This window comes from Benincasa hispida, chromosome 3 (assembly GCF_027475165.1).
Source record: "Benincasa hispida cultivar pf3 chromosome 3, pf3_genome.v1.1, whole genome shotgun sequence".
NCBI classification, from domain to species: Eukaryota; Viridiplantae; Streptophyta; class Magnoliopsida; order Cucurbitales; family Cucurbitaceae; genus Benincasa; species Benincasa hispida.
The window spans coordinates 13,474,480-13,499,619 of record NC_143480.1 but is presented as its reverse complement, the minus strand read 5'-3'; the positions used below and the strand labels follow the sequence as shown (position 1 = coordinate 13,499,619).

Below are 25,140 nucleotides of genomic sequence, written 5' to 3'. Positions count from 1 at the left end.
TAGCTTTAAAAAAGTTGTTGTCTTTTGAAATTTGACTAAGAAATCAACCTTGGTATTTAAGAAATATGCAAATAATTATAAAAAAATGCAAATGAAATATGTTTAATTTTAAAAAAACAAAAACTAAAAACCAAATAGTTACAAAACGGACCTCAAATAATCACAAATGGGAAATTTATGGCAACAAGTACCAATTCGATCTAAAAATCCTATTGATTCAAACGTTGCATCATCAAGAACACGATTATCATATTCATATCTAAAAATTCTACCATAACCAAAACATGGCTATTTACAATATGAAATTATCTTAACACTATTTTGATGCACAATTATATATGATTATCATATCAAGCACAGATTCACATTGTTCTTCAATATGTTATTTCCAGGATGATTGCCAGATAAATACAGTACAATAATCAAGTTCAAATAAAAGTTTGTAATAAGTACTAAGGAGGAGAATATTTCCCCAGCCATAGGACATCTCGTAGTATTTTAATTTCCCCTAAGATTTATTCAATGTCACGGATTTTGCTCGAAGATTCAAAAATAATCCCCTGAAAACAACCAAAGAAATAAAAATTTCACGGGTTTTAGTAACTGGAGAAACCATAAAACAACAAAAGATAGTCCAGATATATCGGAGGGAAACGAAACCAGGGAAGTATGCGTACCAACAGAAAGCGACCAGGTTATGGAAGAGGGCGCGCAACTGAAGTGGTACAAACTGGTGATTTATCCAAGCAGCAAATGGCCAGAACTGAAAATTTAAAGGTTCTACTAATATGAGAACGAGTTTTAGTGGGATCCGGTGTGCATTAGTACTGGTGATCCACACCATTAAATGAAAAGGATAGTTGCGAATATAGCAATCAGACCCAAAGTATAAGTAGATATATCACAATGCAAAAGAATTTGTAAATATAGCAAAATTTAGATCAGCTCTCGATGTCTATTAGTGTTACTGGTACTAATAGATTTTACTATATTTGTAATTGTTGAAAAGTGTTGTTATACACTTAATTATCTACTTTAAAAGTGATAGACTCCGAGAGCAGACAAATGAAACAACGCTGATGAGAGGGAAAAGGGAAATACCATCCAAGCAGTAAGCTGGACTGAAGGAAATTCCTTTCTAACCTTAGCCTTTACCTGGACCCAAGTCCTTCCTGCATTTCAAAGCAAAGTTTTAGTTGAAATAAAATCAGAATCTTCTTTTTCCTCTCTCTCTCTCTTTCATCATAAGGTTTAAATAAAATGTTTGGACGTGGATTAGAACCTTTGCTGAAGGGAATTCTTTAACAGAAGCAATACTTTTAGCAGCTAAAGTTACCAAGGTTCATTGCCTTTATTCAAGCTTCTTCTTTTTAATGGTCCTTTTTCCCATGTGCCCACCATCGATATACAGCTATTATTGAAATATATAAATGGTGTCTGGGAAATTGATCAACTTTTAGCACAGAATTTAAACTTTTATTTCTCAGATGGCTGCTTCTTCAAAGGGATATGTTGAAAAGTATACTCACTTTCAATAAACAGTCCATAATAAACCAAGAACACAAAGTGGTTCCACGGAGAGGATGTAAATTGTTCCAACACCACCTGAGAACAAAAACCAAACTAGTCATATATAATGTAAATTGTTTCACTTATTAAATCCACCATATCTCGCTTAGTTCATTACAGATATACTTCAAAACTTAAGGTAACTCTCGAAATGGTTGGTACAACAGAAACTGAAATTTGATAATCTTTCTTGGATAATTTTCTATACTACGACACCAGTTTTCCTTGATGGTATGGCTACAAAACAGTACTCACTCTTTGATATAAAGATATCTATAGACTAATTCACATCAGTATGATCATTTCAATAATGTAGTTTACCAATTATCTCAATTTTGAGAACCAAAAGAAAGAATAAAAGGAAGTGGACAGTATATACCTTCTTGACAACCGTTTTGGAGTCTCTTTTCCCCTGGAAGATTTTATCTAGTATTTGGTGCAGATAATGACCAAAAGGTCCAAGGTAAAGACATCCATAAACCTGCATTGAGCCAATCATGAGCGACAACCATTGTTTTTTTCGTTTTTCCCAACAATATACACAAGCATAAAAGATGGGCTTATTAAAGATTATGCATTCAAACTATTGTTTCCTTATAGAAGTGAGATTATTCAGTATTTAGAATGAGCCTAGAGAGGTCCATACCAATTTGATTAAAATTCGCTTCAACTGAATTCTCTGTATGCCAATAAGCTTCTGGGAAGCCACATCGTTTATCGCAATCAACACTCCAGATGTGATTATCTAGTCCATCAAAAAGACACATCAAACAAAAGTGCGGCATCTAGAATGGTGTAGCTTAACCTTAAATACAAATGAGTGAATTCTCGAAGAACTACAGCTCGAAAAACTTTAAAATGATTCAGAGCATGCAAACACGAGATTAAGTTCAACTACTCTCATGAGAAAAACCTGCATTACCCTGCAACATTTGAGTGTAATCAAAATTCGTAAGATACTAAATTCTAGGTAAGTGATCACCATGGATTAAACTCATTCTTTCTAGATCCTTTATTAAATCTACTATTATTACCATTTGACCACTAAACCAATCCATGATGGTTGATTTATAGACTAAGTACTTGAAAAAATTAAACTAATTAGACCATAAATCTCACTACTACAATTTCCCTCCTTAAACAAATTAGCTCATCCTCGAGTTCAAAAGAAACAAATATAAGCAAAGCTCCAAAGCCAATAATTGCTTCATTCTGTGATTTAAATATACTCAAGCTGAAAAGGTCTGATTTCAAGTCATCGAAACAACAATGTAATATTTTAAGTATTTCAGTTAATAATAACAAAGCCAAACAATGAATCATTGAAATATCAACAGCCCCAAACTTAGCTGTTGACCAATCTCAGTATTAATAAATAATTTCTTCAGGGTTTCCAGCTTTCAACTTATTATTATATTATTCTTGAGATCTTCGAAATGAAACGATTAGAAAAGGGGGAAACAAGGTAAATTGGGAAGACCCATCATAAAGAGACATTGAAAAAGAGGGAAAATTCACCTTGGTTCTCAAAGGGTGCTGGTAAAGTTGAGAAAGATACTTGTCTAATCCCTTCTTGGCTAAAGAACCCATTGTTTCTTTCTTTCTTCCCCAAGCAACAGCAAAGAAGATTTGAGTTTAAGAGTGAGTTTTGGTGACTGTGGTGGTTCATGAAATCAATCAAATCTTTTAGTCCGCTTCTCCAAAATATCTGGACCTTGAGGGGGGCCACATGGTGGCTAACTACCCCCAAACGTGAAAAACGAAACTTGAAAAGCACAAATATTTGATGGGTCTTATTGGGTTGGTTTGCCATTTTCCAAGTATGGAGGCATATGGATTCGGATGAAGGTGTTTTTTTTGGACTAATTCGAAAATTTGGATTGGTTTGATTGATAATTTAAAGAACTTAAATAAAGTCTCTAATCCAATCCAATCGAACCCTTAAAATTCGGGTTAGGTTGGATTGAGTTGTCGGGTTATGACTTGTCTTTTTTCTTTTTAATTAAAAATATGTAAATTTATATACGACACATGACTAATAACTAAAATCTTACAAAATTCAAATGTTAAGTACCAAATATGTAAGATATTTATTGCAAACCTCAAATAAAGATAAATATCATAATAATTTTAAAAGAAAAATATTTAAAATTAATAAATTAATCTATAAAAAGTATCAAATTTTAAACAAAGAGAAATATATATAAATATTTTATTTATATATATATATAAATATTTTATTTATATATATATATATATAATTTGGGTTGAGTTGGGTCAACCCAAAAATTTTTTTAGCCACCTACGACCCGATCCAACCCAACAAAAATAGAAAAGGTTTAACCCAACTCAACCCAAAAACAAAACAAAACTAACCCAACGCTTATATTTTGGGTTGGGTAGTCCAGATTGTTCGGGTTGTCGGATTATTTGAACATCCATATTTCTAACCACAAGATCGTGGTCAGTAGGGGAAAATCTCATTCACAATGGATGGACAAGCCGGCTCAAGAATTAACATGCTCTCATTCCGCCTTTTACCCTAAACAGACCTGTTATTTAATTTTGAGTGTGTTTAGAATACATTTCAAATGTTTGATTTAAAAAATAAATTATTTTGAAAAAAAATAGAATTTGACAACCACACAAAATAGTTTTTGAAATGTATTTTCAACAACTTTTGTAAAAAATGTTTAAATAAAAATATGTTTTTTGAAAAACACGGTTTTCTCAAGTCAATCCAAATCTATATGGACTCTTCAACTCTAGGAAAAAACTCATTTCATTTTAGTTTCTTTAAGAAGAAGGAAAAAGAAAATTACTGTCGTTTTTTCTTAGTCTATTAACTAAAATAAATATACGATAAAAAATTTGTTTTTAAATATAGAAAAATGAACCAACTTATTTAGAAATATAGTAACTTGTCACGGTATATTAATGATAGACAATGATAGATATCTATTAGTGTCTATCACTAATAGACAAATATTGATAAACAGTAACACTTTGTTACATTTGAAAATATTTCCAACAGTTTTCTATTCAAAACAATTACCCTAATTTTTTTTTTTTAATAATTTATAGATTAGTAAAACGTTATGTGTTTTTAAACCACATTATGGTATTGATATTAGTTTTGTTTAAACACTTTTTACTAATCAATTTACAAATTTAGGAGATATATATATTATATATATATATATATAATTATATATATATATATATATATATATATATATATATATATTTGACAAAATAGTAGATAGAATTTGGTTGTGTAACTAATTCATTTTTCATTTTTGGCTTTTGAAAATTAAGCCTATTTCCTTCTATTTTTTACAATAATTTACATATTTATCAACTACAATAGTTGAATTTTTAGTCAAATTCCAAAACACAGAAGCAACCTTTTAGAAGCTATTGATTTTTAGTTTTTTGTTTTTGAAAATTAAATCTATTGATACTATTTCCACCTTTTAATTTTTCTTCCTGTGTTATCTTCTTTTAAACCAATAGTTTTAAAAAAACCAAACTAAATTTTAGAAACTAAAAAAAATAGCTTTTAAAAACTTTTGTTTTACTTTTGGAATTTGATAAAAATTCAACTATTGTACTTAAAAAATATGCAAATCATTGTAAGTAATGAAAAAGAAATAGGTTTAATTTTCAAAAACTAAAAATAAAAAACGAAATAGTTACTAGATGGAGCCAAACTTTTATAGGAGACACTTGATTGTATGAGAATTTCTCAACTTTAAAGGCTACTAGGGAACGAATCAATGAGGAGTGTTTTGAAAAGAGATTTAAATGAATGCATCTATCATAAATTTTACAATGCTAAAAAAAAAAAATCATAATCACTTTTAACCTTTTCAAAATCAATCCAAATTCAACCTAAATTTAACTAGATATAACTTTTTTTTATATATTTTTCAGATAGCTGTAAACTCATGAATTTGGTGCATTCATATCTATTTCACTACAAATTATAAATATTTTTCCTCAAAAGAAAAAGAAATTATAAATGTCAACAAAAGTCATGATCAGATGTTTTTACTTCCTCTAAAAAGTTATTTGTTTCGTGGGAATCCAAGATTTTCATAGAATAGACGTGATTACTGTATTTGTTTTGTAGTAATATAAAATGTCCATTCATCTAGAGATTTTTTGGGTATTTCGGAGCTTTGAATGATCTCTTGAAATAATTCCTTTTTTCACACACATTTATAAATAGAGCTCTTCTTTATTTTCATTTTATAATTAAAATAAATATTGTTAACTATCTATTTCGCTCTCTTTGGTTAGTTGTTATTTTATTTTTATTAGAAAGATATTTAAATTTAAATTAGTAATATTTATTATATAAAAAGATTAAATCAATATATATTATTTTGTTGAGAAAAATAACATAAAATAAATAAAATTATATTATTTTTCTTAAAAAAAATCAAATTAATGAAAACAAATATGTTATATAAGTTCAAATTATGTCAAATTAATTATAAATTAATGAATAGTCGTGAGGACACTCTTGAAATATTATGTAAATTTAATTTATTCTCGAGTAGAAATCTTACAAAACAAATACAATTATCCAAGTATTTTTAGATATCTTAAAAAATATTCTTACAAAATAAACATGATTATCTAAAAATGTTGGATATCGATAATTCTGGATATCTATAATTTCGAGTGTCTAAACATCGATTATCTACATTCTTAAAAACCAAACACAACCCCCACATTTAATAGAAATGTAATATTCCAAAAAGGAAAAATTATCTTTTCCAGTATTAGGCCTACATGGTCTCTTAATTTTTAAAATAAACACGTCTAGTCCTCCAATTTTTAAGAATTAACTTAAGAGGAAGGATCTTTTAAATACAAACAAAAATTTGACTGGTATCATATGCTTGTTGATTAGGCTTTAAAAATGGTCCACATGTACTTTTGCTTTTATATTAATTTCGAATTTAAGAAAATGAAACTAATATATTAAGAGAAAAATTTGGGTGTTCTATTGGATGCACCTATCTTGCTGCATTCCAAATACTTGTCTGATATGATTTTGCCATATGATAAATTTTTTAAAAAAAAGTTGAATTATTTTTTATTTTTTATTTTTTCTTTATATCTAAGAAAAAGATACATGTGAATTAGGTGGAGCTTAGGCTGTACCATTTAAATCATGATTTTTAACAAAAACTTTTTAGCATTTTCCTCCGACAAATGAATTCGTGGATAAAATTGGAGACAAGACTCCATTGATTCCATTATCTCCGGGCGAAAAATATTTTGGAAAAAAAATGAACAAACTTAGCAACTAAGGCAAAAAATTAGCCATCAATGTCACCACCGTCCCTGGAGCCTTGACACTCTCGTCTTTCAAGGCTCCTCCACCGATTGGAATTGATGTCCTAAATTTCATAGTTTTCGTAGTTTGTAAATTTTTGTACATAAATTATTTATTTAATAAAATAAAGTTTTATTTTCTTCGATATTTAAATTGCATAACTTTATCTAATAAACTAAGTTCCAAAGTTATTTATATAACTTAAACATGTATGTGATTGATATTCAAGTGAATCGTGTTTAAATAATACCCTGAATGATCTATAGTATATAGATAAGGTTGGGCATCTTATCGACATTACAAATACGATCCACTATGTAATTGTTACAAGAGTTGTAAAGTGTTACAATGTATAAGACGACTACGAAATGATTAGCCTCTTTTTGTACCGTCATTAATTGAAGAGATTAACATTTTATAGGATGACGATAGGTGACTCGATCTTAATCCTGTATGGGTTTATGAATTCCTGTTTATGAGGGTGATCCTCTAATTTGTATGTGTGAGAATGACTAGAGTTGTCGACTCAATAAACCAACCATTTTGGGACTTTGTTCGAGTAGGGAGCTGGAAACATAGGTACACAAGATCAAATTTATTTCTTCCCGTCTTTAGAGTAAGTAGATGAATTACTCCCCTAAGGGATGATTTCGGGTCATGAACATTGAGGCGACTTACTATTGATTGATTATATCCATGGACACAAGGGTAAAATGGTAATTTAAACCAACTATAGTTATGAGCGATTCATGAAAGGTCGACATAATATTGATGATTATATCCATGGACATAGAAAATATATTTATAATACGAAGAGTATAGTTGTGGGTCTTTAGTGGAGTGACCTACAACTAATGAATGTTGATTAATTTAATTAAAGAGTTTAGTTAATGAATCTCGTATCATTGGAGCTTCTAATCTATAGGTCCATAAGGTTCCCTTGATAGCTCACTAAGGGTAAAATAACAATCAGTTAAGTTTAGATTAATTTAAATTGTTCAAATTAAATAAGAGAATTAATTGTATAAGATACAATGAATATAATGTATATAGATACATTATAACATAAAGTTAATTTTGAATAAGATTCAAAATTATACTTTATAATATGTGAGAGATAAATATTTGAATAAGATTTATATATTAATTATATGAATAAAATTCATATAATATTCTAGATTAAAATTAATATGAATGTGATTCATAAAACTATAGTTTACAATTAATATGAATGAGATTCATAATTATGTGAGATGTTATTTGAATATGATTTAAATTAAATACATGGTATTTAATTTATTACTTAATTAATTGTTAATTAATTAATATTTATTTAATTAAACATTAAATTTGATTTAATATATTATTTATTTAAATTAAAAAATAATAACTCTCGTGTGGAGTTATTATGAGTTAGTGGAGGGGAGTTTTAACTTCCTCTCCAACCAATTGACTCTCACAAAGAATAAGGGAGACGATTCATTTTTATAGTCCAATGCATAGATTTGGGGGGGGGGGGGGGGGCGTCTGCATTCTTCATCATCTTCATCAAGAAACCTTTCTCATGCAAAATCATTTCTCCCTACCAAACTAAGAAAAATAGCAAGGAAACCAAATGGGGGGTCCCCTATTCGTGACCTGTTTGTTCGTGAGATGTGTTTTTCAGTTTGAGAGAGATTAGCATTCGTGTTGTTCAGTTTCGAGGAGAAGAATTACGAGAAGAAAAGTCTTCAAGGGTCTGCATTCTTCATCATCTTCATCAAGAAACCTTTCTCATGCAAAATCATTTCTCCCTACCAAACTAAGAAAAATAGCAAGGAAACCAAATGGGGGGTCCCCTATTCGTGACCTGTTTGTTCGTGAGATGTGTTTTTCAGTTTGAGAGAGATTAGCATTCGTGTTGTTCAGTTTCGAGGAGAAGAATTACGAGAAGAAAAGTCTTCAAGGGTCTGCATTCTTCATCATCTTCATCAAGAAACCTTTCTCATGCAAAATCATTTCTCCCTACCAAACTAAGAAAAATAGCAAGGAAACCAAATGGGGGGTCCCCTATTCGTGACCTGTTTGTTCGTGAGATGTGTTTTTCAGTTTGAGAGAGATTAGCATTCGTGTTGTTCAGTTTCGAGGAGAAGAATTACGAGAAGAAAAGTCTTCAAGGGTTAGTTCTTCTCATCCTTTTCTCCCTATAAGCATGTTGGAATTATAAATGTTTATCTTGTTCTTATATAATGTCTCCGTTTTTCTGAGTTTTTCAAATTTAATTACATTGACACATACGTTCACACGTTTCCGCTATGGAATTCCATTCCTTCAATTGGTATCAAAGTTAATCATGCCTCTAGTTTTCATTTTCGAAACAAAAAATTAGAGAAAAAGTGGACCATTTTCTGCATAATGTATGTGGGTTTGCATAATAGATGTTTACAAATATTGGCAATTAGATTTACAATTTTTTACTTTGATTTAATCAATGTAAAGGCCTCGTGTTTTGGGCATTAATCCTGTAGATCGAGTCCATAAGTCCAGATCGCTTGTGGGATGAAGTATTTACTGTGAAAAAGACAAAAAAAAAAATATAGGTGAAAGACGGATTTTAGAGTACAGACTCGGGAGGTTTTTGTGCAGATTTCTACAGTCGATCATGTTTTGTACGTCATTGAAAGTTTCTAACTTTCGTCTGTCATTGTTTGTGCGTCGTTGAAGGACCGTGAGAGGTTCCTTTCACACGAACATGCAAGTTTTCTTGAGCATGAAAGTGGCTATTTTCTTCCAATAGTTGAAAGCATTTTTTGTGTTCTTAAATTATATCAACATAATTTAATTTAATATTTTTATTAGAGTGTCAATATTTCGTCTATTATTGCTACAATATAGTTTTAATATGCACAAGATATATGCTTAATTATATTAGTTATATCTTGCATATAACATGCCATATAGTTTAAAATCTCACCTTAGGATACACATATTCATGCATCATATTTAATATAAATATTATATTATATAGTGCATGTACTAATTATTAGGGTTGATGTCCTAAATCTCGTAGGGTCCTATAGTTTGTAAAATTATTGAACAAACTCATTGTGTATTTAATAAAATATATGATATTTTATTCATTGTCTATAAAATATATGATATTTTAGTTGCATTAACCAAAACTAATACACTAACATTTAAGGTTATCTTTGTAACTTAAACATGTATGTAGAGACATGTGGGTGGATAGTTGACTATGATCTATTGTTCATTAGAGGGATCAGTGGTACTTAAGAAGTTAATGTAATTGTAGGGGAAAAAAAAGGTAATTTGGCCCAATGGACACAAAAATATATCTGTAGTGCTGAAGTTAACGGATGGTGAATAATTTAACTAAAGGGTTTAATTCATTATTCATGTACCGTTGGAGCTTCAAGCTATTAGTCTGTGAGGTCCCCTTGGTAGCTCAATAGGTTTAATTGAGAATCAGCTTTTGAATTAATTTAAATTGTTCAAATTAATAGAGAGATTTGATTACATATGATATAATTAAGTTGTTTCAATTATATGTGATATAATTGTCATAATGTATTTGATACATTATAGCTTAATGGGAGGAAATAAATATTTGAATGAGATTCAAATATAGTTTCTATGAATTGGATTCATAGTTGTTAAATTTAATATAAATAGATTTATATTAAATGTCATATAAAAGAGAAAATAAACTATAGCTTATATTGTATGTGATACAATATTAAAACTATGGTTTATATGTTATATTTGATATAACATATAATTTAATATATATATATATATGATAAGTTAGTTATCATATTTATATTTATATTATTATTATTTTAATAATAAGGAAGGGAGTTACAACTCCCTTCCCCTTCTTTTCTCTCCATCCACGTAAGTGGGTGGTGGTTATTTTTGGCAAGTAGAAAAGAAAAAGTTTCTTCTTCTTCTTGTTAGTGTGGTTGAATTATTGAGACAGTGAAAAAACAACAGAAGAGTTATGCATGTTTGAGTTTTCTAGAGAGTTTTCTCAATCTTTCTTCCTTTACATTAAGTTTTCCCTCAAAACCAAAATAGCCAGAGCCCACCACTCCTGGGTTCTCATTCTGAGAATATCGAGGAAACATTTGCAGTATTGTTCATTTTTGTTCGAGGTTATTCTTGAAGAAAGTCTTCAAGGAGTTCGTGAATTGATCTAGGAAAATCGTGAAGAAAAACGTCTTCAAAGGTGAGGTTTCTGAAACCTTTTCTTTAGCATGTTGTAATTTCTAATTAAATGCATATCTTGTTTATTGTTTACTGTGAAATTTATATTCAATTAAAAAATGGAATTTGGTTGATCTGCTTTCGCTCAAGATTCTCTCCCCAAAGAGTTCCTTTAATTGGTATCAGAGTCAGGTTGTAGGTTTCTGATTCCAAAATCCATTCTTTTATTGAATCGTTTTACAGTAATGGTGGGCTTTATTTTCTACATTTTGTTTCATGCGATGAATGGTTGTAGATGTAATTTGTTGATTGATGTTTTGGGATATAACTCTCTGTTTTAAGGCTTTATTTGCTTATATTTTGGTTTGTAAATGCCCTACGTTTTTTGGCATTAATTTTGATATTAATTCTGTAATTTGTAAGTTTGAGTCGCTCGTGCTGTTCTCAGGAAGATTCAAAGAATAGTTGCAGAGCACTGTTTTGATGGAGAAGACGAAGCAGTACTATGAGATCGTGTAGTTACAACTACACGATTATGTAGCTCTTACTATGCGATCTTGTAGCTTTTGCTACAAGATCGTGTAGACTTTGCTACACGATCGCACAGTTGCTTGCTACACGATCGTGCAGTCTTTCCTACAATATCGCTCAGTTGCTTGCTACAAGATCACTGCAAGGTGGTTCGTTGAAGAGTGGTTCAGTTCGAGTGGTTCAAGGCCCGATTCACCTGTTTCGAACCAGATGACTCAAGCTTTTGTAATAGTTAGTCTTTTAAGTTTTTTTAGAGGTCCTATCCCAATCCATCAACTGTTAGTGTAAATATACATGCGATGTATGTTCAATATTATATGTCAAAATATATGTCATAAAGTTTTAATACCCACCATAGGTTATGCATTTATATTCATGCATCTTTTTATATTATAAGTGTTATAATATATGAATATGCATGATTTAAATTACACAAGCATGCTCATGCATCATATAGTGTAAATGTTATAGTATATGTATGCATGCATTATAGCATATCCATGCATCATTTATATTATAATTGTTATAATATATGGTTGAATGAATGTATGAAAAGTATGCTATAACATGATTCATTACTTAGTTATATAATTGTTATATATTACCAATGAAAGGAGATTGCATGAAGCATGAAATTACCTTAGGTTAATTTATAAATGTTATAATTAACAAAAGTATGTCTAGCATGCAATAGTTGATTTTAATTGATTCGTTTATTTATAATTGTTATAACTAAATGAAATTAGAATTAAAACCAATAATTAAGAATTGCATGCAAACCTTAGGCTATAATCATTTTTTAAATTATTTTAAAATATACCTAATATCACATTTCTAATGAGATTGGAAATCTAAGTTTAATCTTTTAATCGGTTTAATAGGATTAAAGATTCTTAATAAAAGATTAAATATGTAACAAATGTATCTATAAGGGACATTTTGGCTAAGGCGGGTTCTGGCTAGGCTGGGGTACTTAAGTTGATGGAAACGTTGCACCCCTACCTGGGAACCTACTTGGAAAGGTGAATTAGATAGATCTGTTACATGCATGCAAGTTTGATCAAAGTCTATTAAAGAGTTTAATGAGGCTTCAATCAAAATTGTTTAATCATTAAAGACAAGAGTTGTTTTTTTAGTAAATTAAACAAACACTTACATAAAATTAGTAGCCGAATTTTTCCCAGGTTAATTACCCCTAGGTGGAACACTCAGTGGGAGGAAATGGGTATATGATACTTCATTTTAGCCTCTACACATTTCTCCCTATAAGTTCACACCGTGAGATCTACACTTGGCCTCGAGGCACCATGGGTGTCCCCCTACGAGTGGCATTTCGGTAAGTCAATATCAAGGTGAATGGAGAGAGTGTTTAAAGTAAGTTGGAGCGGGATGTATGGTAGCACATCCCTCGGTCTCCCTCATTAGGTTAAATAAAGTTTCATGCATCCCTCGTGGCATCATGGGTGTCCTCCTAAAGGATGGTTGTATTGCATGATGCTTTATTCGATCTCCAGAAATGGATAGGGTTGCTTTAGTTTCATGTCCCAATCGATTTTTCCCTACGATTGGCTCATTGGGGGCAGAACTCTAGAATCTAAAATGAAGGGTTACACTTACACAGAACTGTTAAGGATGTTAACAAATTCTGGACCGAATAATGGTGACTGTTAGTTACAGTGACAAGGTATTGTTTCTGTCTAATTGTTGAGAATGTCTCATTTCAATGAAGGGGCACTTGATCACCCTACGGTGACTTTTGTCCTGCCTCACTGAAACATCATTGCAAAATAGATATAACTTAGGGTACACTAGACTATTTTGTTAAAAACTGATTGGTTTTCTTAAGTGGTTTAATGCAAGTAGACTAAAATAGTTTGTTCTTTTTCAGAAAATTCTTTAAATGACTATCGCAACTTTAACTTTACTAGTCGCAGATAAGTTAATGGAAACTACGCTAGTTGGAAAAACACAATCAATACTATACTGATAATCGATGATCTTCGATTTGTCCTAATGGAGGATCGTCCTCCCATTCCACCTGCCAATGCTCCTCGAAATGTTCGGGAAACATATGAGTGTTGGACATTGGCAAACGAAAAGGGTCGAACGTATATCGTGGTAAGCCTTAAGGAAGTCTTGGCCAAGAAGCATGAGCCCATGCTTATAGCTCGTAAGATCATGAAGTCCTTGAGGGGAATGTTCGGACAATCATCTGTATAGCTTAGGCATGATACTCTGAAATACATCTTCAATACTTGTATGCAAGAAGGGGCATCTGTTCGAGAACATGTTCTCAACATGATGATCCACTTCAACGTGGCGGAGAGAAACGGGTCGAACATCAATGAGCCAGTCAGGTTAGCATCATACTGGAATCTTTACCTGAAAGTTTCCTACATTTCTGTAGCAATGCTATTTTGAACAGGATTGAAGACAACCTAACTACCCTACTCAACGAGCTACAGACCTTCCAATCCTTGTTGAAAAGCAAATAGAAGAAAGGTGAAGTAAATATTGCTTCATCTTCTAAAAAGATCCACAAAGGTTCGACCTCTGGAACTAAGTTTGTACCTTCTTCCTCCGGCACCAAAAAGTGGGAGAAGAAGAATAGTGGAAAGGGGAAGGCTAACCAGTAATTGTTGCTCATAGGGGTAGACAACCCATCAAGGTTGACAAAGGAAAATATTTCCACTGCAACCAAGATGGGCATTGAAAGAGAAACTGCCCTAAATATTTGGCAGAAAAAAAGAAGACCAAATGTGGTAAATATGATTTGCTTGTATTGGAAACCTGTTTAGTGAAGAATGATGATTTTGCCTGGATTATTGACATGTACTAATTATGTTTGTTCTTCTTTTCAAGGACTTAGTTCCTGACGGAAACTAGATGCTAGTGAGATAATGATACGAGTTAGAACCAGGCACGTCGTCTCGGCTGTGGCAGTGGGAGGTCTCCGGTTGACTTCACAGAATAGATTTCTTGTTTTAAAAAATGTATTTGTAGTTCCTGACTTAAAAAAGAATTTAGTTTCTGTAAAGTGTTTGCTTGAACATTATTATAATATCAACTTTCTTTCCAATAAAGTGTTTATTTCTAAGAATGGTGTTGAGATTTGTTCTACAAAACTGGAAAATAATCTTTATATGCTAAGACCGTTAGAAACTAATGCCCTTCATAAACTGAGTTGTTTAAAACTGCTATAACTCAATATAAAAGACTTAAAATTTCTCCTAAGAAAAATGCCCAGCTTTGGCATCTAAGACTAGGACACATCAATCTCAATAGGATTAAGAAGTTGGTGAAGAATGAACTTTTAAGTGAGTTAGAAGAAAATTCTTTACCTGTGTGTGAGTCATGCCTTGCAGGTAAGATGACTAAGAGACTTTTTACTGGAAAAGGTCACAGGACTAAAGAACCTCTGTGGTCCGATAAATGTAAAAGCTAGGCGAGGTTATGAATATTTCATCACTTAAACAAGTAACTTGGACAAAAAGAAACGAAGTGACTTAGAAAAATCTTTTTTATCGATAACCTCAGACCAATCAATCGAATATTGATTAATACATAATCGATTGAACACTACTTGAAAATGAAAATGGCTCTTCTGCTCAAAAATGAAATGTTCCTGGAAATTCTTGCTCCCATTGGACCATTTGTATCTATATGCATTAGGATCCCGATTCATGGATCTCTCGGTTCGAGAAATAAAAATAAGAGGATCGAACCATTTCTTATGACCATTATTGATGATTATTTAAGATATTGGTACGTTTATTTAATGCAACATACGTCTGAATCTTTTGAAAATTTCAAAGAATTCAAAACTGAAGTTGAAAATGCATTAAATAGAACGATTAAAACTTTTAATCCGATCGAGGTAGAGAGTTTATGTCACACCCCTTCCCAGATTACCCTTCTTAATCCATAAGTGAATGTGATGACAGTAGTTACCAACCCTTTTGTGGCACTTAGTGCCTAACTAATATCCTTAGCCTGCTTAGATCCCTGGAATACATATATAACATTCACCAAACTAATGAAACTTTAAAAATAATCTCAGAACACTAGGGATCAACAACAACATAATTACATCATATTAGCACATACAGAGTTCAGCGGTCCCAATATACTTTACTAGTCCCTAATATGAGCAACACATATATACAGACATTTACAGAGTAAACACCTAAAACTTCTCTCTAGACTTTGGACTTTTAACTGGAGTCCTTGAGTGACAGAGCAGCATGACAGCTAACGTCTAGGAGATGACCACTACCTGAGAAAAGAAAAACATTTGAAAGAATGAGCTACTCGCCCAGTGAGTGACTTAATAAAAACATAAATCTCATGCCTAAACTAAAAGCTGGAAAACATAATCCTGGAACTAAAACATGCCAAGCAAATATGTACATAAAACTTTTAAAACCATTGTATCTGAAAACATAGCTAAACTGATGCCCGGTTGAGGGAGAACCCTCGTGGTTCAATCTCAACGTTGGATATCATGTTTAAGAGAGAACCATTTTGTTCAATCTCTCAAACATTAGCCTGGCCTGGGGTGAGAACCCTTTTGTTCAACACCTTCTAGCCAATGCTAAGAAAGAACCCTCGTGGTTCAATCTTATTGTCGGGTATCGTGTTTAAAAGAGAACCCTTTTGTTCGATCTCTCAAACATAAGCCTGGGCTGGGGTGAGAACCCTTTTATTCAGCACCTTTCAGCCAATGCTAGGAAAGAACCCCCATGGTTCAATCCTACTGAACTGACTAACTGTCATACGTGCACGTAGAGCAAACTGGATCCTGATGTCAAGGATCATAACCAAGGCAGGGTACCACTACTTATCCTGCCTATCACTGAACTGAGTGAATTATTCTGATACCTTCTCTATGTACTTCAGCATCAGAATCATAACATAACTGAAACTAGGTAGTATAGCTCAGATACCTTCTCCTTGTACTTCAGTATTGAGCTGAAAATACTTGGTAGGAAAACATTTTCATAAAACATGCTTACTGAAAGCTTGATTTCATAAATAAGAGTTTTCACAAGAACATCATTTGTTAACGCATGCTCAACAACATTAAGAGCACATATGCTTTAAAACATAATACAAATACTTGTAACATAAACATGTCATAGAATCTCCTTTTGAAAACTACCATGGTTCAACCATTGTACCAAAGTATTTTCATAAACTTTGTAACTAGCATGCGTTTATAAACTTTAGAGAAATTTGTTGCTTGGAACTTCTTGTAAAATAATCAACATAAAGGTAACTGTCAATAAAACATGGATTATTAAAATATTTATAAACCATTTATAAATCATTTATAGTCACTCAAAGCTCGTCGAGGTTTTTAAACGGTTTATATGCCTCTCCTAGCTCTTCTTAGCCTGAAAGGACATAATCCCCAATTAGATTCCTTTGAATTCTCAGCAAAAAGCTTCAGGTAGCTCACTTACTAATGAAACTTTCACCAACAAAACAACATTACTAGTAAAATGATCATTAGGAGCGAGATCACCCTCATGAGCGAGATTTACTACTTCTAGCGAGATTTTTGACTTTTCCAGCAAGATTTGTGACTTTTCTAGCGAGATTCAGCGCAAAACCAGCGAGATTTCATCCTTAGCGAGATCCTCCTCTTCTTTAACTCACCCTCGCTCTCGCTCATTTTCTTATATCGCTCTTGATCTCGCTCATTTTCTTATCTCGCTCACAATGGTGAGCTGCCTGCTTAATCTTCCCAAGCAGTTGCATGCTTATGTACCGATTCTCTGTTCCAATTTAAAAAATTCATAACTCAAAATCCAGGATTCTTTTTAAGAAACTTCCTTCTACAAACTTGTTTAGAATTGATTACTTTCTTACCTTTAAAATATTAGTAAAAAATTCCTTATACTTTGTCTTGGAGCTTCCAATCTTCACTCCGAGCTCTGATTAATCCGAGAATCTGCCCCTTTTTCAAATTCTTCACTTTTTGTTCTTCTCCGTTTGAGATCTTTCTCCGGCAAAACAACCTCAAAAACTAGATTCTCCCAACTTTCGAACAGCACTGATCTCACTTAATTTTCTCAAGTCATTTTCCAAACCGAGCTTCTGAATTTTCTCTCTCTTTTATACTTCCTTCCGCCTCCCTTGTTCAAGGGTCAAACTGCCACCTCATCCAGCACTTAGTGCTTCCGGCCAATTCCCATTAGTGAGTTTCTTCAATTAATTTATTTTTCCTTCCCTTTTTTCATAACTGATGCGTTATTTTATTGAATGGAAATATGAATGATATGTGTTAATGGAATTACGTTATGCACTCAAATTTCCCCAGCGGAATCCAAGTGTAAATTCCTCTGAGTTTCCTGGTAAGTCCAGGGTCAATCACAGGAACTTGTGAAAAGAGTTTGCGTTGATAATTTTCTTATGAAAACTTTGCGGTAACCGGTAAATAAATAAGGTGGTTGGTTTATTGTTGCGTTAATGAAAATAATAATAAATGCGTCAGAGTTCGAAAAGAGTTGGCAATGGGAAATACGATGAATATGCAGTGAACGGGTTGAGAAGGGTTTCGTCTAACACTCCCTAGGTTGCGTTCATGCCTTGCTATCATACAACATGCATACAATAGTAAACCATCTCTCGGCGTGAATGCCACGGCTTCTAAGGCTAGAACGCATGCGATAAATCTACAGGGTTTACACGTAAACCTCTATTTCTATTTATGCGATGACAATATGACATTCACACAAATATGCGACCGCATAATATCATTCCTATTCCTAGGATGCAAGCGATGCACGTTGACAAACAGAGCTTATCTCTAAGTCCCTATTTCTTGTTTATGCAAGCCTAATCTTGCTTCTTCAAGTCAGATTCTAACCTAGTTCTCTCGAGACATTAGGTCATTTCTTTAGAATCTCTCTCCAGCAACTCTAAAGGGATGTTTTGCACAGCATCAAACAAGACAATCACAAGCAATGAACTTCCTAGATCACGTTAGCTTAGTTCCTCTCAACCCATTCAACTAATTTAGCTACTCATGCGTATTAAGAGAATGAGCAGATATAGAAATATAACTTCCATTGAATAGATAAAAGATGAAGTATACAATAACAATGCAAGTACAGTAAAGAGCCTGGAGCAATTTCTTGCCACCAGGAGTTACACTGTTCTACTCGTGCTCTAATGATATTCTCGCTTTCACGAGAGTCAACACGTTCTCCGCTCTTATGCCCCAAGGTCCTCTCTCGAGCTGCCTTGGACGATTTCCGGCATCACCACTCTTCTCTAGCTTCACCGTGAAATGGAAAAGAAAACTATGAACAGAGGTGTGAACTTGTAAGGTGATGAAGTAATCGACTGCTTAACCCCTTCCCTGAAGAATGCACTTGGTATTTATAGGGCATCGAATGTGAAAGGCAGCTTCTCTCTCCAGGTGTACAGATGGAACTGCTTTAATTCCTGACTGATGCACCGGATAATTGTCACCGATAAAGTTGAATGTACTTTGTGACCGTTATAGGCTGTCAACTTAATTTGGATCCGACTGCTGCCAACTTTCTGTCTCATCGATCTTAATTGTCCTTTCGTCCGGATGCGCCCACCTTGTTGCGGTGATTCTTTTTGGGTGAATATTTGCGAGCGTGATCAATGCAAAGTCTTGCGGTGAAGTTTTACTCGACCGATGAATTCCTATGATCGCAATCTCTGCAATGCGTTAATGCATATTCTGCACAAAAAAATACAAAAAATCAATAGTTCCAATGCACTGACGCACGCCACCGCAATATTATAGATTTTATGCTCAATGAACGCAATTTATCATTTTTTCATCAACGCAATCCAACATTGTTTAATAACTTAGCACTATGATAACGTGCATTTCTGCTACCCTTCCACCTCCCCCCAATTTAAACAATGTTTGTCCTCAAGCATAAGCTAAAGATTCCTTTAGCAAGTCCACCACAAAGTTCTTTTCCTAGATTTCTCAATGATATTTCATTCAAGTCCTATATACTAGAATTTTCTTAAGTCTTATTCAAGTCTATTCTTAAAATATTTCTAAGACCTAGGGACTGCAAGTTTAACTTTCAAAAGGACTTTACTGAATCCTTGGAGCATCACATGATTTATTTCAACAAGAAAATTTTCTACCAGGGTGACAAAAGATTTATCCTTGCACAAAAAATTTATTTATTACTATTTTTTTCCTGACCTTGCGCTGATCTAAGTGCCTTGCCTTTGTTTTGGCTTGCCTCCACGGGTGTCATGCGGACATCCAACTACGAGTAATGCACTCTTTCTCAGACTAAACTCATACCGATTTGGCATTGGAGTTGCGGTCATCGATTTATGCGTTGATCCTGGTAACTTACTTTCGTTTTGGCTTGCGCCTACATGTGTCATGCGGACATCCAACTATGGGTAAGTGCCTTTCACAACTTAACTCTTATCAATATAGGTTTCCCCTTTTCGTTGACAGTGGAGTTGTTATTCTAAAAAAAAATGTTTTTTTTTTAGAAATGAAAATAGCAAGGTCGAAAAATAAATACCTCACCCCCAAATTTAAAATGCGGTAATGTCCCCATTGCCAAAAGATTAAAATAATTTATGTGATGTTCTAGAATACATTGTAAAGAGAGTTTGAAAGAAAGCTAGCAAACCCTTAACTTCTAGAAATATTTTATGAGGTGACTATCTTAAGATTAAGTTGACTCTAATATATACGAAAGAAATATAAACATATTTTTCATCATTGAGATCTTACTTGGTAAAGAAACAGAATGCGGTAAATTACTAAATTTATCTACTTGTTAAATGATTGCGGTAATCAAGAATGATGCGGTGATAAAACTTCGAAAAGAAATATTCAATGTGATAGAGCAAAATTTGAAATAAAGATAAGGAAGAGTACACCCCCAAATTTTGCATTGTCGCCTGCATTGTGTGAATGCATCCATCCTTGTGGTGATCTTTCTTCTGTGGGTTGTAGCGATGGAATAAGATGAATGCTTCTTCACGTGACATCGCCGCAATCCAGCGCCTTGATCGTTGTAAGAAAAACAAAGAGATGGTCAAATTATTTTAAATAAAAGAAAAATCGTTAACGCAAAAAAAAAAATGTTTTTTTTTAGAACTGAAAAATGAAAAGATAGCTGAAAGATAGTGAAGATTCTGAGTTAGTGGAGAAAAGAGTTGAAGACTTTAAGTTTTCCCAAGCTTGCGTCCCTGAGAAATTGTGATCATGCGACAACGCAGGAACCACCTACTTCCTTCTTTATTCAAAGTTTCTTAGTTCTATGGAGTCGACTTGGCGATGCCAGTCTTCTTCATGGTATACCTTGACTCTCTGCCCATTGACTTTGAATATGTTGGTACCGTTGTCATTTGATAATTCCACCGCGCCATGCGGAAATACTTGTCGAATTATGAACAGTCCGGACCAACGAGACTTTTACTTTCTTGGGAAGAGTCGCAGACGTGAAGTGAAAAGCAAGACTTTTTGTCCGACTTGGAGGTTCTTGCCACATATGCGTTGATCGTGCCAGTGCTTGGTGCGCTCCTTATAAATTTTTGCATTTTCATATGCGTTGTTCCTCCATTATTCTAGCTCGATCAATTGCTTTTCAGTGCTTCCCCTACTTCCTTTAAATCGAAATTCAGTTTCTTGACCGCCCATAATGCTTTATATTCCAGCTCCAAGGGCAAGTGACACACTTTGCCGAATACCAATGCATAGGGGAACATGCCTATAGGTGTTTTAAATGCAGTCTAGTATGCCCATAACGCATCATCAAGCTTCATTGCCCAATCTTTCCGCGAAGGTTTGACTACCTTCTCAAGTATCGATTTAATTTCTCGATTGGACACTTCAGCTTGGCCATTTGTTTGTGGATGGTATGCGGTGACCACTTTGTGGAGGATGTAGTATTGCCCAGCAACTTCTTTATATTGTGGTTGACAAAGTGTGATCCTTCATCACTTATGATGGCACGAGGAGTGCCAACACGCGTGAAAATATTTTTCTTCAGGAACTGGGAGACTACCGCCACATCACTTGCGGCCATGTAATTGCCTCTACCCACTTGGAGACATAGTCAACGGCTAATAAAATATAGTGTTTACTGTTTGAAGGAGGTAATGGTCCCATGAAATCAATCCCCCATACGTCGAATAGTTCTAGCTCCAAGATAGTATTCATCGGCATTGCGTTCTTCCATGAAATGTTGCCAGTGCGTTGGCACCGATCACATTTCTTTGTGTAGTCAGCAGCATCCTTGAATAATGAAGGCTAAAAGAATCCACTTTGCAAAACTTTGGTTGTAGTACATTGTCCTCCAAAGTGCCCTCCATAAGGTGAATCGTGGCACTGTGATAATATGCGATGTTGAGCAGCATCCGACGCGCATAATCGAATGATTTGGTCTGCACCTCTTTTATACAGATTCGGCTCATCCCAATAGTAGTGTCTGCATTCATTCTTAAGCTTCTTCCATTGGTGGTAGGTGTAATCTTCAGGAAATTGTTCACAGACCAAATAATTAATGATGTCTGCATACCATGCCAGTTCTTCTATGCGAAACAACTGCTCGTCCGGGAACACGACACTCACTTCAAATTCATTGAGGTCAACTTCAGAATTCTTCCGTCTGGACAAGTGATCTGCAACTTGATTCTCTGTCCTCTTATGCTCAATTATCTCGATATCAAATTCTTGAAGGAGGAGAACCCATCTGATCAATCTCGGCTTTGCGTCCTTCTTTATCATCAAATATTTGATTGTCGAGTGATCATTATGAATGAGTACCTTGGTTCCCAATAAGTATGCCCGAAATTTTTCCAACGCAAAAATCACAGTCAGGAGCTATTTTTCAGTGGTGGTGTAATTAAGTTGAGCAGGGTTCAGGGTTTTACTCGCATATGCGATGGAGTGCAAAATTGTTTTCTTCTTTTGCACTAATGCAGCTCCCATCGCATACCAGCTTGCGTCGCACAGGATTTTGAACGGCAGTGTCCAATCCAGCGCAATTAAGATGGGTGTGGTAACCAGTGCATCTTTTAAAATTCGAAATGCGTTGAGGCAATTGTTGTCAAATTCAAAATTTCTGTCTGCCTCTAGTAACGCACTCAATGGTCTTGCTATCTTAGAAAAGTCTTTAACGAATCGTCTGTAGAATCCAGCATGCCTCAGGAAGCTTCGTACTGTCTTCACGTTGGTTGGAGGTGGAAGCTTTTCAATTGCATCAATTTTTGCTTTGTCCACATCCAACCCTTCTCTAGAGACCTTGTGCCCCAACACTCTACCCTCTGTTACCATGAAGTGACATTTTTCCCAATTAAGCACTAGGTTTGTCTCTTCACATCTTTTCAGTATTTTCTCCAAATTGGCCAGGCAAACTTCATAAGTGTTCCCATAAACGGAGAAGTCATCCATAAATATTTCTACTGAGTCCTCGAGAAAATCTAAAAAAATTGCCATCATGCACCTCTGGAACGTGTTTGGCGCATTGTAGAGGCCGAATGGCATACGGCGGAAAACAAATGTCCCATATGGACAGGTGAATGTGGTCTTGTCTTGGTCTTCAGGAGCTATCATGATTTGATTGTACCCGGCATATCCATCCAAGAAGCAGTAAAAATCATTCTTTGCTAGTCTGTCCAACATTTGTTCAATGAATGGCAAAGGGAAATTATCTTTCCTTGTGGCCGCATTCAGTTTGCGGTAGTCCATACATATGCGCTATCCAGTGATGGTTTTTTGCGATATTAATTCATTGTTCTCATTGGGGACTACCGTCATTCCACCCTTCTTAGGCACACATTGCACGGGGCTGGCCCACGTGCTATATGCAACGGGATAGATAATGGCCGCATCCAACCATTTGATAATCTCCTTTTTGACGACCTCTTTCATCGTAGGGTTAAGTCTCCATTGATTTTCAATGATTGCTTTGTGGTCATCTTCAAGACGAATGTGGTGCATGCAGTACGCGGGGCTAATTCCTCTGATATCAGCGAGCGTCCAGCCAATTGCTCGCACATGCTTTTTGAGAATGCTCATCAACGCATTCTTTTGATTTGCGTTAAATGCGGAGAAAATTATCACTGGCAACTTCTCATTTTGCCCCAGGAATGCGTACTTTAGATGTATTGGTAGGGTTTTTAGTTCAAGGGTTTGTGGCTCTACGAGAGAAGGTTGCGTTATTTTTCTTTCTTCCTTCGACTCTTCTTCTTGTGTTGCGATCGATCCTTCTTCTTTGTTTGTTTTTACTATGATCACATTGCAGGCAGCTACGGATGCGTCGATATCCTCTTCTTCATATTCTTTATCAAACTTTTCTTCTTCAATCAAATTCACGTCATCTTCCAAATCTGGCAGGTCTTCCTCATCAGGAAATTTCATGGCATGAATTATATTAAATTTGAGCTTCTGTCTGTTTATGTTCAAAGTGATCTCGCCCTTGTGCACATCAATTTGAGCACGACCTATTGATAGGAAAGGTCGCCCAAAAATGATGGGCACATCTTTATCAGCCTCATAATCCAGGATGATGAAGTCAGCTAGTAAAATAAATTTATCAATCGTGATCAGCACGTCCTTCACCTTACCCTCTGGATGAACCAAAAATCTGTCAGCCAGTTGGAGAGTCATGGATGTGGGCACAAGTTGCCCCATATTTAGTTGTCTAAAAATCGACAGCGGCATCAAATTTATGCTGGCCCCCAAGTCACACAAAGCTTGCCCAATATAAAGTCCTCCTATGGAGTAAGGAATAGTGAAGCTCCCAGGATCGCTCATCTTCGGTGGGATAATAGATTTGAAAATTTGCATTAATGCCACCGTGGAAAATTTTCTAGCGCCTCTTTTTTTGGTTACCATATCCTTCAGAAACTTGACATAGGCAGATATTTCCTCAATCGCTTCACTGAAAGGAATGTTAACGTGTAATTTCTTTCACATAGATAGTAAGCGTTGGTACTGTTCTCTTCGTTTTTCTTCTTCTTTAGCCTCTAAAGGAAAGGTGGTAACTGGACTTTCACGGTTCCTGTTTCATTTGTCTTTGAGGTTGATGCAACCTCCGGTTCTACTGCTTCATTCTCTTTTTCTTCTTCTTGCATTGCCGCAATCGCAGGATCAGCTGCGATGGAGGTTGATCTGTTCTGATCCTTCTTTTCTCCCTCCACTGTCTTTCCACTACACAATGTCACAACCTGACATTGCTCCTTAGCGGAACCCCCTGGGTTGCGTGGAAGCTCGGTTGAACTTGGCAGTGCCCCTTGCAGTCTACTTTTGAGCTCATTTACAATCTGGTCCATTTGCAATTCAAGGTTGCGAATGGACGTTGCCTAACTTTGAAGCACCGTCTCATTTTTTTCTATAATTGCTTCAATAGGCCTTCTAGGGAAGAAGATTTCGGTGGTTGTTATGAGCTACTTGCTTGGTTGCTCTGTTGACCGTTGCTGCGTTGAAAAAACCCTTGTGGCCC

General features: G+C 34.4%; 1 protein-coding gene across 1 annotated transcript; it reads right to left on the bottom strand.

The window, feature by feature from the left end:
* Positions 1-319: 319 nt before the first annotated feature.
* On the bottom strand, positions 320-3,337 carry LOC120074037 (peroxisomal membrane protein PMP22-like). The gene is made up of 7 exons (XM_039027016.2): positions 3,088-3,337; positions 2,216-2,314; positions 1,949-2,050; positions 1,530-1,605; positions 1,102-1,172; positions 678-763; positions 320-560 (listed from the first exon to the last, which is right to left on the bottom strand). The coding sequence occupies exons 1-7, from the start codon at positions 3,157-3,159 to the stop codon at positions 509-511; spliced, it is 558 nt and encodes a 185-aa protein (XP_038882944.1). The 5' UTR covers positions 3,160-3,337; the 3' UTR covers positions 320-508.
* Between the last annotated feature and the right edge of the window lie 21,803 nt (positions 3,338-25,140).

Excerpts from the sequence above, each read along its gene's own strand:
- LOC120074037 (XM_039027016.2), bottom strand. The coding sequence starts at position 3,159 with ATGGGTTCTTTAGCCAAGAAGGGATTAGACAAGTATCTTTCTCAACTT. Across the intron at positions 1,173-1,529 it reads TTATGGACTGTTTATTGAAA|GAAGGACTTGGGTCCAGGTA; the intron begins GTGAGTATACTT and ends TTTGAAATGCAG. Across the intron at positions 764-1,101 it reads TCCAGCTTACTGCTTGGATG|TTCTGGCCATTTGCTGCTTG; the intron begins GTATTTCCCTTT and ends TTAAATTTTCAG.